This window comes from Ambystoma mexicanum, chromosome 2q (assembly GCF_040938575.1).
Source record: "Ambystoma mexicanum isolate Mex_15411 chromosome 2q, UKY_AmexF1_1, whole genome shotgun sequence".
NCBI lineage: Eukaryota > Metazoa > Chordata > Amphibia > Caudata > Ambystomatidae > Ambystoma > Ambystoma mexicanum.
This window is the reverse complement of record NC_090924.1, coordinates 1285139356-1285156056: the sequence shown is the minus strand read 5'-3', so window position 1 is coordinate 1285156056 and position 16701 is coordinate 1285139356. Positions and strand designations below refer to the sequence as shown.

The window sequence follows — 16701 nt, the reverse complement described above, 5'->3', positions numbered from 1 at the left end:
CTCCCATGGTTGTGTATATGTACTGCTGTGTGATCGTTGATGAGCATGTGAATCCATGCCAGACCCCATGCTGGAGAAACTTAGTTACTTACCTGTAACTATTGTTCTCCAGTATGGGTCTGGCATGAATTCACATACAAACCCTCCCGCATTTCCCTCCGTTGCTCTTCTAAGTTCATACTGCCACTTTAGGGGCTTACCAAATCTGAATATAGCCACCAGGGGTGGAGTTTAGGGAGAGGACTGTCATTGGATGGGGGCAGTATGACCCAGAGGACAGTGATTGGTTTAGAGGAGAAATACAGCTTGAAGTGAAAGTGAAACTGTTTTTTCTTTTACCGAGGATTCCCAGCCTGACAGGGAATATACATGAGCATGTGAATCCATGCCAGGCCCATGCTGGAGAGCAATAGTTACAGGTAAGTAACTTAAACCTTTTCATTTATTGGATGCAATGTTAACTTTGGGTTAACTGGATGTGAACTTGGGTTCACATGTTAAGTTTTTCTATCGTTTCTTTAGTGTTTCCAAAGCTTGTGATAGTTTCACAGAATGTTGTACTGGTTTTACCCACAAGACTCATTTGCTGCAGCAAATCTGTACAAAAATCACAGAAATAAAGCCGCAGAATCCCTTCAGGCAATCATACCATTTGTTGTAAACTTTTATGCAAATATGCTGAAATCTCTGCTTGTATGTTGGTTTACTGAACATGCTGTTCACCCATTTAGTTTGAAAGAATTTCTATATAATGCACAATTGTATTTTTTTCTTTTTAAAGGGCGACTGTGATAAAAGCTATGGATCAGAATTCGTCTTTGGTGACCACGCAAAGGAATTAATTGTTGGAGAGATTTTTGTTCGTGTATACAATGAGCAGCCCACTTTTCAGCTAGAGGTAAATTGATTGATTGCTTTCAGCAAACTAACATACTTTCTTTTTTTTAACCAGTTTTATTTTCAATTGAGGCATAAGCAGATATAACAAACAGTTTACGCTTTGAAATATTAGAATAATGCTTCGGAACTGATATAGTTGCGGGACAATTGCCTTCAATTTTTAACTGCAGCCCCATCTTCCCCCCCTTTCCCTCCCCTCTTTCCCATCCACCCTATCCCGTTTTCCTGTTGGCCATAGAGTCCTCAACCTCCATCCATATCTTCTCCCCTGTCCAACTTATGAGTCCTTGTCCACTTGCGGTCCCTTAATGAACATGGATGTGTCTGAGAATTTGTTTAAAGTAGTGAGCTTCCCTGTCCTTTTGGAAGAATTATTCTTTATTTTTCTTCTTCATGAGATCTTGAAAGGAGTCCCAGATTGACAGAAATTTTAGAAATTTACCTGCATTTAGGGCACAGATTCTTTGGACTTCCATCTTTGTGATAGTGTCATTCTTGCTGCTGTCAGTGAGTTATTAGGGTTGCTTTGTTTCCAGATGCTGCGTATCCTCCCTCAGACACCGCCCCCAATAAAATTACTTTTGGCGACAATGGCAGCTCCATACCTCTTATGTCCTTGATGTGCCCCAAGATTTCTTTCCAATACATTGTCACCTTCGGACACGTCCACCACATGTGGTACAAGTCCCCCCCCCCCCACATTGTCTCCTGCAATCCGGAGGGTATTTAGCATCTATTTCATGTATGCGATAGGGGGTCAAATACCACCTGTAACAAAGTTTGTACGCTGATTACTTAATCGCCATACATTTGGACAGCTTATGCACTCTCAACAAAATTTGGCCCGATTCTTTTTCTGTGATTGTTTCCCCCATGTCCTTTTCCCAGTTCTCCTTAAATGGAAGCTGATCTGCTGTTTGAGGGTTATCCATTAGTCCATATAGTCTAGTTATCCCTTTCGTAGTTGGTTGTTTGTTTGTTTTAATCATTTATAATGCGCCGCACCAAACCCGAAGGTAGCCGGGCGCAGCAGTACAGAAAATGCAAGGCTTAGGTTACAAAGGTACACAATGAAAATGCAGATACAAATACAATACATCGCCGGTATGTGGCGATAGCAAAATACACATAGGTACACGCAAAATGAATACAGGATGCAGTAAGGGTGGTATATATAAGGCACTCGGACGTTAACTCAGAGGCCAAATGGGCAATGTGAGAAGGTCCATAGGATTCAAGATTAAAGGGCAGAATCGAGGTGTGTGATAAGTGAATGCCAAAGAGGTTAAACATTGGCAGACCTCAACAAATTAATGTAGTTACTTCTGAATTTCGGAAAGGGCTGCTCCTCCCATAGAGGGTTTGGCAGTGAGTTCCATAATTGGGCAACTTGGACCTGGAAACTGCTGCCCCCCGCCTTGGTGAGTCTGAATCTTGGAATGATGAGGCTATTGGTATTTGAAGATCTGGCAGGGAGTGTGTGGCTTCTTTTAGTGAGTTTACTGCAGAGATAGCTTGATGCAGCATTATTCAGGGCTTTGTGAACCAGGGATGCTACTTTTAAGTGGATTTTATTTTGGGTGGACAACTAGTTGTTTTGACGCCTGATCTTTGAGATATGTGATCTTTTAGAGACACCAAGGGCAGCTCGAAGGGCGTTATTTTGAAGTATTTGGAGTCGGTGGGTGGTGGATTTATTTGCTCCAATGTATAGGGCATTGCAATAGTCGAGCCTCGAAAGGATTAGTGCTCTCGCTAGGATAAGGCAGTTGTTGTCAGAGATAAAGTGCTTGCCTGCTCTGATGAGCTTGCACGTGTTGGCGGTGGCCGAGGCCAATGACTTCACCTGTTTATCGAAAGAGAGGGTGGCATCCAGATAGAAGCCAAGAGTCTTCACATCTTTAGATACCTTGATGATATTCCCATCAATTTCAAATGAGGAATAATCCAGGCTCATTTTTTTCAGGTTAGAGTGTGTACCTAGGATGATCAACTCTGTTTCATCATCGTTCAGGCATAGACCGTGGGTTGCCATCCATGCCTGGACGATGATATACACCCTATTCACCAAGGCCAAATCCTCATTGTAATCCCCGGAAAGTGGGAGGAGAATCTGTGTATCATCTGCATAATTAGTATAGGTGATACCGAGATGGTCCAGATCATCAGAGAGGGGCCTAGTAAATATGTTGTAGATAGTCGGGGATACGCATGAACCCTGAGGGACTCCACATCGGATAGGGATAGGGTCCACCGCTGCCGCAGGGGAAAAACACCCTCATGGTCCTGTCGCTAAGAAAAGATTCAATCCAAGTTATGGCATTTCTAGAGAAGTGTGCGGCAGAGTCTAAATGACTACAGAGTACCCCATGGTCTACAAGGTCAAATGCTGCCAGAAGGTCCAACAGCAAAAGGAGAGCCATTTTTCCTTTATCTCTTAGTTCATCTATTTGTGCCTTAAGGTCAATGAGGGCAGTCTCTGTGCCGTGTTGGGGAGGGGGGGTGGAGGGATCCTGATGCCGCCACCACGCATGTTGGTTCTATCTTGCCTAAGTATTGTAAAGTCTTCTGGGATCGCTAGTGAGAGTTGGGGTCCTGCTGCGTCATGCAGCCAGGACTCTGTAATAGCGATGAAGTCCAAGTTGTCGAGCACTATCAAATCGCAGATGTCTGTAGCATGTGCTATTAGGGATCTGGCATTTATTTATCCTCCTTTGAGAGTGGGGGCTGTCTGATAGGACGGTTCGATTTTGGTATAGGTAGGAAGTTGTCTGTGGTTATTGGGATGGGCGATGTTAGCTTTCCGGGTGTTGGATCTTTTGCTCGTAGGAGGTAAGGTTCTGGTCAGAGGCTCATGGAGTTTCAAGAGTCTGGCTCTGAGCATGGAATTTCTACGGAGTAAGTTGCATGGGATGCAGGGAGATTCAGTTGAGGGTCTCGGATCAGAGAGTTCCATGCTGGTGTTGGTCTTTAGGATGGCCATAGTGGAATTGTATAGGGGTTTCGAGAACACTGTGGGAAAGCTACTATCCACTTTGTGGTAGAGAATAATTAGGAATAGGTACAATGGCAGGCTACAAGGTGTGCTACTCATGATGTAGAGCTAGATTCCAGTGAGCACAGTAGACTCCTTATGCATTGTTAGTTCCAACCCAGAGAGGTTCCTCACTCCTGGCCTTTTCACCGATGGATGGGAGATCCAATGTCGGAGTTGCGTGTATTTATATCTTTGACTTTCCCCTGTTCCAAATTTCTTTTTGCAGTCTATAAAGGACATAGGGGCTCCCTCCTGGTACATATCTCTTGGGGACAGTGGTTCCCACATCCCTCCACCCGTCCACCCCTCCCAGAATTGCCGCTGGTGGCCCAGTGTTAAGTCTGCATTGTGTGCCAGGGGGGAAAGCGGGCCCAGTCCCTGCTGCATTTTCTTCATTCGCACTGCTTGATCCCTGCTGTGCTGTGATGCCTTGGTGGCTTCCAACAGTTTACCCCCTCTCTCACGGGCAGCTGACCCCAGGAACTGCAATGTTTTTAGAGGAATTATAATGACTGCTTGTTCCATCTTACGCCACCCTTTCAAGGACTCCTGTTCCGCCTACTTTAGCATTGGCACCAGGTGTGCCACCAGTATGTACCTCCCAATTTCCGGGACTCCCTGAGGAGCGCGTTAGGATTCGTCTTTGAATCCTTGGTCTTCTGTTTTTGCCATATGAAATTGAATATTGCCTTCTGGAGGTCCCTAATTAGCCTAGGAGGGATATCTGCAGGGATCGAGCTCACTGCATACAGCAAGCAGGGCAGCAAAGTCATCTTTATTGCGGCAATTTTTGCAAACCAAGATAACTCCTGGGCGTCCGACCTTTGCAAATCGTCCCGGAGTTGCTTCCAGAGCGGCTCGATGTTTTCTTTAAACAGGCTCCCCGCTTCCTTTGTTATACGGACCCCCAGGTACTCCAATGTATCCTTTTCCTAAATTAGGGGGTATGTTTCCTCCAGGGCCACTATCTCCTCCCTCATTTCTGTAAATTTAGTTCTATAGATTTGGAGTAATTTATTGCAAATCCACATGTCAGTGAATTTATGTAATTTCGCTATAACCCTGGTTAATGTGTTTTTGGTGTCTACCATGTACAGCATTATGTTGTCTGCATATAGTGTGATCTTGTGTGTGGATCCCTCGCACGTCATCCCCTTGATGTTTGGGTCGCTCCTAATCTGCATTGCGATTGGTTCCATTGCCATTGCAAAGATCAGTGGAGAGAGGGGGCAACCCCGATGTGTACCCCTCCTAATGTTAATCTGTTTTGAGCTTTGGCCATTTATCATCAGGTTTGTGGATGGGAGCTGATAGTTTGCTAATACCATCTTAACAAATGACGCCCCACACCCAAATCTCTCCAGGACCATCTTAGGTACTCCCAGTCTAAGCTGTCAAAAGCTTGCCTGGCATCTAGTGCTGCCACTGATCATTTTGAATGTGTTCTGGACCCCAAATCAATTACATCTATGGCCCTCCTAACATTATCTTGTGTATGTCTTCCCCCTTATAAAACAGGCCTGGTCCTTATGTATGATATTTGGTAGGTTTCCCATCAGCCTGTCGGTCAATATTTTGGCATAAAGTGTTGCATCCATATAGCTGTCGCATTCCACAGGATCTTTACCTGGTTTTAGGGCAAAGATTGTGAGTGATTTCCCCCATGTCTGCCGAAACTGCCCCTTATTCTATGGCTACATTAGTGGCGGGTGAGGGGGGCTAACAACTCTGTGGGAACGTTTTATAATAGACATTTCCCAAGCCATCTGGGCCCAGGGTCTTATTTCTCGGTAGGGCTGCATTCGCATCACTGACTTCTCGGGCTCTTATTGGCTCACACAGCATGTTCCTATCCTGTTCTGTGAGCTGTGGCATGAGAGTCACGGACAAATATGATATCTGTTTAGCTTTGTTTCGCTTACCAGTAGTTCCTTCTGGAACTGTACCATTATTTCTAATTTCTCCTCATCTGCGGTACACATATCCCGCAGACTGTTTTTCAACCCGGTGATGATATTGCATGCTTTTTGCTTCCGTAATTTGGCCGTGAGGAATTTATTCGCCTTCCCTCCATGTATATAGTAGGATTGCCTGGTGCTCAATAGTTTCTGTGCCACTCTATCTGCTGTATGGTTTTCTGACCGGTCTCTACCCTTCCGCAGTGTCAGTTGTGTGTTGGGTGTTTGTCAGGACCTGTTCTGTTCTTCAACCTCTCTTAATTCTTCTTCAAGTTTACGTGTTGTGAGGGCCCTTTCCCTATAGTATGCAGCTGCTTGTGCGATACATTTTTCTCCGCACTACTGCTTTTCCCACGTTGCACACTGTTCTCCAGTCTGTCTCCCCAACATCATTCTCCTCAAAGTAGTTGTTTATGGTGGTTTTCCATATGTGCCCTAAATCAGAATCAACTAGTTTAGCCTCCACCGGGGACGTCCTCTGTTTCTGCCCTTGTCAAGCTCCATGCTGACCGATACTGGGGCGTGGTCTGAGAGTTATTGCACCCCAATTTCCACTTTTGTGACGTGGGTGATTAGGGATGCTGAGACCAGTATCATGTCTATTTTGGAGTAGCCTCTGTGCACTGCCGAATAATGCGTATATTCCCTACTGTATTTCTGAAAAAATTGCCATGTTTCGATCACCCCCAAATCTCTAAAGAATCTGCTCAGTGCTTGTCTGTTCCTCTGATCTGCCGCTGTAAGGGCAGGGGGCCGGGGGGGTGTTTTATCTAGATTCGGGTCCATCACACAATTAAAGTCCCCCCTATTATTATCCGGCCTTCACACCAACCCCTCACTTTCTGTAGTAGCCCGGTGATGTCCTGTTTTTCGTGGGGGGCGTATATCGCTAGTACTGTGTAGAATTGGACTCTAATTGTGCATTTGATCCCCAAGTATCTACCCTCGCTCTCTCTGATCATGTGTTTTTTTGTTAAATCCCAGGTCCTGACTTGCTACTCGACTTATTGCCATTTGAGGCAAAGAACTGTAGCGGGTATGTCTTACTCTTCAGCCTCTTTTCGTCCTTCCGGAGGAGATGAGTTTCCTGCAGAACAGCTTTCGCTGCGTGCAACGACTCTAATCTACCAAGGATTGCTCTGTGTTTATTGGGGGAGTTCAGCCCCTTCACGTTAAGTGACATTATTGTCGCTACTTCCATTGTGACGTGGACTGGGTGGTTGCTCCAGATGCACTCCTTGCCTTCCAACAGGGGTACCCCTTTTCCGCTTTTAGTTCTGGATCTCCCTTCTGTCCTCTAGGCCTATTTCACTTTTGTGTCTTGCACATCTTCCCATTTCCTCTTCCCTCGACCCCAACCCCCTGCCCCCGTACCCTGTCCGTGGAGTTTCCTGTGGCCAGGGTTCCTGAGAATCCTCCTGACTAACCCCTGCGGGCTTTGGGCTACATACAAACCCCAGTTTATGCCAGGATCCACCTGTATCAGGTTCGAAGATGTAGTGTCCTCTTACCTCTGTGCAGACATTTTAAAGTAAATACATGCAGATTATGCCTTATGGGTTCTTGCGTAATATGCCGCTGGCCCATATCACCCTCTACTGGTCTGGTCATTCTTGGCTCTGCTGGGTGCTCGCTAATTTCACCTCTTATCTGTCTCCTTCTCCTTTCCGTCGACCATTCCCATGTATTAACTGGTTTGTTTGGGAGAGTATGCTGAGGTCCAGTGTCGGTTTGATTTTGGTCGTCCTCCAGTTGCAATAGCGAGAGGCCCTCCTCACAAGTGCGGATTCTCTTCTGTTTCCCTTCCCATGTGAAGGTTAGGCCGAATGGATAGGCCCCTCTGTACGGTATGTGTTTTGCTTGCAGAGCTTTCGTGACCGGCCGCATTAACCTTCGTTTGTGAAGTGTGACCAACGCCAGATCCTGGTATAATTGGATACGACTCCCTTTGATCGTAAGGTAATTGTGAGTTCTCGCCGCCCGTAGGGCATCTTCTTTCTGGCCATAAGATGTCATGGCTATCTACATCTCTAGGTCTCGCTCCTGGTTCGTTACTCTTGGGGACCGCTCAATGTATTCTATCGAACTCTACCTTTTCTGGTTGGGTGTCGTTCAGCAGGTTGCTAAAGCATTGCTGCATGGTGTCCTTCAACTCTTTGTCCTGCACCGATTCTCCCAGGCCTTTGATTCTAATGTTGGACCTTCGTGAGCGATTTTCTAGATCCTCGGCTTGGAGTTCTAGGTTGTTTGTGGCATTAGCCACTTGATCCAGCAAGATTGTGTGCTATTTTACTTCTTCCTCCATACTTGATAGACCATTTTCCACTAAATCTACTCTGTCTCCTAATTCCCCCATTTCTTTTGTGACTTCCTGTAGGGAGGATTTCAGTTCTACTTTAATGTGTTTCATCTGTGTTTGGAACGTGTTCATTAGTCTGGCTTCCATTCCCTTGAGGCAGTTGAAGAGCTCCTCCTTATCAGAGGCCATCATGTCCAGAGGCGTGCTTATTACTGGGGCCACAAGTTCAGGTGGCGGGGAGGGGAAGACTGGGTGTCCATCTGCCGCCTTTGTCTCCAACACTTCTCCAGCTGGCCATCCTGGCTTCTGACCAGGGTTTTTGTTCGTGATGGGCCTGTTCTAGATTAAGTTCCCGGGATCTGGGATATCTTAACCAGGATTGGCGTAGGTGGGAAGGTTTCGGGGGGTGGCGTTGTAGATGCTTCTGTCGACTGTTCCCTTCCCCCATGGGCGGGCTCACCACTTTCCCCTTTTCCTGCTGTTTTCACCCTACCCCCATTTACTTCTGAGCGACTTAGCCTTTATTTTGCTGTGTTTAGTCTCTCCGATGCCTGAGGCCACGCAGGTTCTTATTCTCACAGGGTGTTCACCTCCACACTTCACCCTCTGCCCCCGGAGTCGGTTGTTATGAGCAGGGCCTGTAGTTTACAGGTCGGTTCCTCCACGGGCTTCGCTAAAATCCTTTTAGTCTTGTGCAAAATTATCAGCACCACCAAATATGTGATGGACGCCAGTAGGTTATACTGGGCCACGGCTAAGACAAACTCAGAAATCCGATCATATATGCCTTGCATATTAAACTGTGATGTTCATGGTAATCACAATTATTAACATTTGGTGTGAGAATCAAAGACCAGTCAGACTATTTTCAAATATCCTATAATTTATTGTAAATAGAATTCGTAATGTCATCAACGATTGACTGCATTTGAAAGAACCTGCAGAGGCAGGCTGCATGTTTTATGAAACCCTTACTGGTGCAATTTAACATATTTTACAACATCTTCTGCTGGTCATTCTTATCAAATCCAAATGCATATAATTGTTGTCACCATTTGAACATAGACATTGTATTTGTGTGTAGAGGTGTCTATTAACTGCTTTCAGATGTAAATTGCTTCCAGACAGTTTTCCTACTTTATTGATGCTGGCAGCTTTTAAATGGAACATCGGATGCTATTGCTAATGTAATGTTTTTATTTTCTCAATGTCCATCTGTGTTATTTGGTGCAACTTTCCATGTTGCATTATTAGAAGGTATGGCTTTGTCTCACCTCAATTGAGGATTGGCCATCAGCCTGGAATATCATAACTGTGTGTTATGTTTAGATAGCCAATTGATTGGGGGAATATTCTGTGCACACCAGTATGTTTTATAGTCTCTTCATTGGCTCAAGTGAGCTTGATCGTTTCTTTTGCCGTCTCCCAGGCAATTATTAATGGATTATTCTTCAGCACTTCTCTGTGCTGTTACAGCTAGTGGATTAGTTCCCCATTCCAGTAAGGATCTCCAGGTATGAAGAAGTATACTTGTCCTAAACCAAAAATCTGCACTTGGGTGTGTTGAATACATCAAATGGGGCAATGAAGCAACTCAATGATCCAGGTTTAATCCTGATTGTCCTGGATGTTTTGGAGCAATATAAATAGCTTGCAACCCATTTTTTCAGCACCCACTATGTAATCTTCATTACATTGTGTGCAGGATACTAATCTTTACCTCTCCTCAGATATCACTGATTGTATCAACTTACTTTCGTAACAAACTTTTCTTCCCAGGTCCCAAAAGCCTTTGCTGCTAGTCTCTTGGACTACATTGGCTCCCAAGCTCAATATCTACACACATTGATGGCCATCACACAAACTGGAAAAGTAGAGTCTGATCAGCATGGAGATCGGTTACGAAGGGTTGAAATGTCACTGGAGGCACTAAGGAATGTCATCAAACACAACCCAGGTAGGAAGTCTTACAAAGTTCCTTATGTCCTGTTTATAAATGTGCTGCAAGTTACTTACCTCAAATTTTAAATCACAGAGCGCAGTTATTTTTGGGCCACATCGGTAGGAATGCTGCTTAAACCTGCATCGACATTGCATGTGTGATAGCTCTGAAGGCGCATGTATTGCCAGATTTATTTCCATAACCTTTCATAGTTTGATTGGCTCAGCCATTTGGGAATAATTATTTGCTGTTGTGTGTACAATGACAGCACTGCTGTATTTGATGTCTTACTTTGCTTCTCATCGCTGTGTGCAAACCCATGTATATGATGGCCACCATTCTTGTTTGAAATAGTTGGCATAATTGATTGTCTATTTTTGTTGTGTTTGAGCCCCGTGTTTATTTTTGTAGCATTTTAGTTATCTTTGGCTAAGAGTGGCTTTAATGTAGACACTGTCAATATTAGCTACATCTGTTTTTCAAGAGGCCATCCGCACAATGGTTTTTCTTTGAGATTCCATTAATTAAACCCCTTACCTCTGCAGCAATACATTGTTTGTCCTGTGGCTTGAAACTAGTATTGAGTTTCTTGAAGAAGGCAGTTTACATTATGATATTGGGTTTCAAATAGTACGGATCTTTGTCCAGTTTCGCAAAACACTAAAAAAAAAAAACTCTTCCTTCATTACTTACCGCATGACTAAATTCATCATTTTCCACCCTTCTGCCAACAGTACTGCCCTACCATCCAAAAACAACAATGCCCACTATTGGGGCCTACATATTTTAAAGCGCTGTGATGCTCTTGAGCTAGGTTCTTGCTATGAACAATAAAATAAAAATCTGTATCCTGCACGGTTTGCTCCTAACATGGTGTGCCCTGAGAGCGAGGCTGGGTTGAGGTTTGCTGGGAGCGGGGACCCATGCGAGACAAGCTGGTGGCAGAAGCAGCAAGTTTATGTGGTGTTAGTGGGTGCAGGAGATGGCTATTAGCTGTGGTCCCCTGCAGTGCGTGATTGGCTAATCAATGTGTGTATTTTAAGATGGAAAGATAAATGTTGAACAGTTAAGTTAGGGGGTGCTGTGATGGAGCAACAGAACACCTAAGAGTATGTTTCAAAATCTTTATCTTCGCACAACAGGATAGGTTAGAGGAAACACCCCTATAAGGCCTGTGAATTTGAATTAGAACTCAAAAGAAGAACTGTTGCAAAAGTCAGTATGATTGTATTCAAAATGGTGTAAGCACCTACTTCAAGAACCACCCTTCATTTTCAGGGTTCCTTAATGTTACCCACAGTCACAGGGATATAGTGAATTCACAGTTCCGTAGATATAACACCATATTTCCTCCTCCCTTGCTCTGGGTATTTTCTTTGACACACTCTTAACTGCAGGTATTTCTTCACCCACACCCCCACTCCTCCACTCCTCCTCGCTTAGGGATATTGGTAGGCTGTGATATTGTCACTCTCCATCACTGGGTTACCGTACAGTGCCAACATTTTCATTCCTTCTTGGTCTTCTGCCACTGCCATGGTCTGAGGTATAGCCCTCAGCAGGCATGCAGCATTGTGTTCCCCTTTGAGCCTGGCCTCAGCCTTTGGGTGTGTGATAGCCCTCCTCAGATTTGCACATTTCTTTCTCCCTTTCATTCTGGTCTCTGCCAATGTCTAAGATCTCGTCCTCGACAGATTCACAACACTCTCTCCATGAGATCTTTTTGTTGACGACCCCTGCCTTCAGTTTGTTAGCCTGGACTGTGCCACTTATTGCAAAATCTGCAGGCTTATACACGCATGATTGATCTGATTAACAAATAACTTGGCCTTCCTCTGACCTTGTTCCTTCATGGCTCAGTGAATGTCAATTGCTTGGCTGGTTTTAGCAGAGGTTCTGATTCCTCATATCGTCATTGTCAGCTAGCAGTAAAAAAACAAAAACTTATTATGTACTACATTCTCTGTCATTTTAGATATAATAGTCGGCATCAACTGGTTCTCAAACTCTTCTCCAGCATCAAGGCCTTTGATACTCCGCTCCTTGACTCCAGAAGTGGTGCCGGGTAGCCTATATATGCCATGCACCACACCACATGATCTCTGTTCCTTTTCCCAACACCCTCAACAGGCTGTCCGGATTTTTTTTTTTCATTTGTCTGAGAAGAAAATCTCTGAAATAACCTTTACAATGCCCGGTACCAAAATGATCTTAGGCGGGCTTTGTGTTGTGCCTTCTGCGACTGAAAGATATCGGTCCCTGATCCCCACTTCATTTTTCTTTGGTTTTGGGTACAGATGTTAATGCTGGAGACTGTGGGTTGTGCCAAGCGATGACTCCCAAGGATTTGAGGGAAAGGGCATATATTGTCCTTGGGTTCGTTTTCATATAAGGACCCAGTGGTATCCAATTCAAACCTGTGTCATCGGAAAATGAGTTCCAAAGCTACCAAGTGGAGCACTAACTGGTGTCGAGAAAAAGCACAACGCACAGAAAGCATAGAAAATAATCTTGCTCCAGGAATGAGTCTCATTCCTCCTGATACTTCCTCCTGTAAGTAGAAAACAGGGACATTTCTTCTGATTCTTCACCAGAAAGGAAAAAGGTAAAATTCCCCAAATAGCTCTCTTTGGTGAAAAAGTGACAGGTTTTCAAACTTCAAATGTTGGATATTTTCTCAGGAGCAGCTGCGCCAACAGCAAATCATTTGGTGCTGAGGGTGTAGCTTGGCCTCACTGTGCGTTTGAAGGTAGGTAGGCTTACCTTACAAAGCACCAGCCACATGCCAGTGAACTAGGATCTGACCAAGCTTGCTCCTCAGGTTTCATCAACAGCGATGGTCAAAGTTGGAACTTCTGCTTCAACCTGCTTCACCCTGTGTTCAAAGGTCAGCTTTGACCGTGGCTCGGATGGGAATGGGTGAGGGTGAGGCTTTGAGGTAGACACCTGAGTGGAGGAAGCAATTCTTCCACTCCATTCAGTCAATCTTTGATGAAGGGGATCGTATCACGTCTAGAATGGAGCCACAGACTGGTCTCAACTGAGGCTCTTATTGACAACCTTGTGGCCGATCTAATAGGCACTACTGGGCTTTCTGCATTACCAGATCTTGACACAATGCAGACCTCTCTAAACAGTCATCTAATTCTGTTTATTTAAATACGAAGACTGAAGTGTTGGAATCCCTGGGATTGGACACCCCATTGAGACGAGTCTCTCAGTTTAACCTCACCAATATTTTGCACAGGGGCCCATCCGATGAGATTTCCCTGCCTTTTAACGCAGTCATAAATGTCCCTGTGCTACGGATGTAGCAGAGACTATGCTCCCCTCCATCTGTGGTTAAGGAACAAGTTAGTAAGTTTAGTCCCATACCGTCAGACCCAGCATTTTTGTCCAAGCATATTCCACACCCGAGAGTTTGGTGGTCCAAGTGACAACAGCAGGACTGAAGTCCTCGACATGTTCATGGAATCCTGCATTTTTCCAGTGGCAGAGGCCCGACTGAGAATGGTTCCATGTAATGATGTCCTCAGCAAAAATGTCTCCTGATAAAATGTTCGCTGTTTTTTGCAGAGACATTATTACATTGAACATGCAGGGGACACCCACACAGCCCCCAAATTCTTTTTTTCAAGTTGAGCAGGGATCATCCCTGCAACCCGTCCCCATACATAATGTCGCCAGTGTCTTTTCCCGGTGACATGACATTATGTATGGGGACAAAACACCCCGAAAGCTACAGCATCTACCCAAGTTCCTGCATCCCTCACCAGAAATAGACGAAATATTACAGCCGAAAAACTACTTCCTCTGATGTACCCTATCACCGACGACACACAGAACTTCGGTTTGGACCCAGCATCCATGGTTGAGCTATACAACCAAACACTACTAGCAGCCATTGACAAAGTAGCCCATTTGAGCATGCGCAAAGCCAAACCATGCAACCACATTAACACATGCTATACCCGAACCTCAAAACCATGCGCACCACCAAAAAAACATATGTATCAAACAAATAGTGTTTGCTGCAGCCTCCAAAAACTATAAACAAGCCATTCTCTTCACCAAAGGCGACACTTACAATGAGAGAATTACCAAAGCTAGTTCAGGAACCAAAGAGCTCTACACCATTCTAAGCAAACTAGAATCCCCAGTGCCACCGCAGGATTTTTGCAGTAAAGTCACTACCTGGTGCACAAATATCCAAAAAGCCCTCTTGGACAAAATTACCCTGCTACAATCAAAAATAGAATTAAAAAAGCGCGACCTAGGGCCCAACAAACACACTCAGACGCCTCCTGATACCCTACTGAAACCTAACACACAGTACAAATTTACCCCAGTTTCTATACCTGAAGTATCTAAAATTATCATGAACCTCAAACCTTCCAGATGGCAAGGTGACGCATGTCCAGCCACAGTTATCAAAGATTCGGTGGCTGAACTTTCGCCTTTCATTACGTCACATATAAATGCCTCGTTTGAATCAAGTACAATACCACCCAACCTCAAAGAAGCCTGGGTTCTACCGTTGCTTAAAAAGCCTACGCTTGATTCCAATATCCCGACCAATTACCGCCCCATAACCATAGTACCTTTCCTGCTTAAAATACTGGTCCGGGCAGCTTACCTACAAATTCAAAACCGCCTTGAATCTAATAACCTTCTCGGGCTCCTCCAGTCAGGCTTCTGGCATGGCCACGGAATCGGCACCCTTTGTTTGTTTATTAATTTATATAGCGCGCCTGACACGTAGGTATCTGGGCCCTGTTACAAAGGTTATTGGATAAGACAACAGAAGGTGGTACAGAATAGACAAGGAGTCAGTATAGACAACTTAGTGCCAATGTACCCATTGGTCAGGTAAAAATTATACAGCAAGAAAGTAATAAGTAGGTCAGTTTATTTACAATGCACTCATAAAAAAGTTAGTACTTTACAAAACATATACAAGGCTGCATATTATAATGCAGAGCAGTTCATAATCGCTGTGAGGTCAGTGTTAAATTACACATCAAGAGACGTAAGCCATTTTTAACGTTTTTTCTGAAACATTTGAAGGAAGGCTCTGTCCTCAGATATACAGGCATAGAGTTCCGTAGGTTAGAAGCTAGCACAGGGAAGCTGTTACCACCTGCTCTCTTGAGTTGGTATCTGGGTGTCTTTAGGCAATGAGTTTGGGGTTCTAGTGGGTCGAGCCAAAATGTTTTTTACAAATGTGTCCACTTAATATTTTGGGGCAGAGTTTGCAAGACATTTGTGTGTAAGGGTAAGTGCCTATGGTTGATAGTCTTTCACCGCTAACCATTTGATGTTACGCCTAGCTTCAGAGATATGCTGCATTCTAGGAATGTTTAGTACAATGTTTCTTACAGTGTTGTTTTGCAAGGTTTGCAATTTATTGATCTTGTGTTTGCTGGCCCTCAGGTATAAGGCATTACAATAATCAATATTGCAGAGGATTAGTGTCCTAGCCAGAGTGATGCAGCTTAGTGTGGAGAGAAATGGCTTACAGGCGTTAATAGGTTTGCAGGTGTATGCCGTGGCCGAAGCTATTGCATTCACTTGTCCTTTTAGATTAAGGACTGAGTCGAGGTAAAAACCTAAGGTTTTTACCCCTTTGGCGACTGCAATGATATTGCAGTCAATGTTAAATGATTTTAAGAGGTTGCTTAATTTGTTAAGTCATGTGGGAGAGTTTATAAGCAAAAGCTCCGTCTTCTCATTAAGGCAGAGGCCATCCATGCCTGAATGATGAGATACATTTTGTTGAGCGTTGTTGTGTCCCTCTCGTGGTCATCAGTGATATGGATGAGAATCTGGGTGTCATCAGCATAATTAGTGTATGTGACGCCCAGATTGTCATGGTCGTCAAATTGAGGCTTAGTGAAAATGTTGTACATCGTGGGGTGGACACACAAACACTGTGGTACTCCGCAGGTAATCTGAATAGGTTCCGCTGATGCATTGGGAGAGAAGACTCTGGTTGTACGGTTATCCAAAATGGATTGGATCCAGGTGGTGGTTTCATCAGAGAAGAAGGCAGCTGATTTTAGGTGGTTGCATAGGACTTTGTGGTCTACTAAGCGGAATGCTGCTGAGAGGTCTAAAAAAACGAGAAGGGACAATTTTCCTTTGTCCGTAATATCGTCCATTTGATTTTTTTTAATCTAGGAGTGCAGTTTCTGTTCCGTGTTTAGGTCAAATGCCTGACTGAGGTAAACCTAGAAAATTGTTAGCTTCAAGGTACGCCTGAATGTGCAGGTACGCCGCTATATCTAGTATCTTTAACAGGAACGGGACAGTCGTGATGGGTCTATAATTAGTTGGGATAGATGGGTCGAGGTTGGTTTTTTTTTAGAAGGGGAAGGCATATTTTAGGTTCTTTGGGACGTTGCAGGTATTGAAGGAGGAATTTATTAGTGTTGCAATAAAAGTTGCTAATTGCCTAGCTGCTTCTTTGATTATGGGTGCAGGACATGTATTCCCCTGACAATTGGAGGGTATGAGAGAGGCAATTATGCGTTCTACTTCGAAGCTAGTGAGTGGGGTGAATTTG

General features: G+C 44.4%; 1 protein-coding gene across 3 annotated transcripts in view; it reads left to right on the top strand.

Annotated features, from left to right (window-relative positions):
• DNAJC13 (DnaJ heat shock protein family (Hsp40) member C13) overlaps positions 1–16701 on the top strand; it is a 2820731-nt gene that overhangs the window by 2211956 nt on the left and 592074 nt on the right. For all 3 annotated transcript variants that reach the window (XM_069648714.1, XM_069648713.1, XM_069648715.1), the window contains 2 exons: positions 782–898; positions 9974–10151. In XM_069648714.1, coding sequence (XP_069504815.1) covers positions 782–898; positions 9974–10151 — 295 coding nt within the window. The remainder of the gene's footprint in view (positions 1–781; positions 899–9973; positions 10152–16701) is intronic.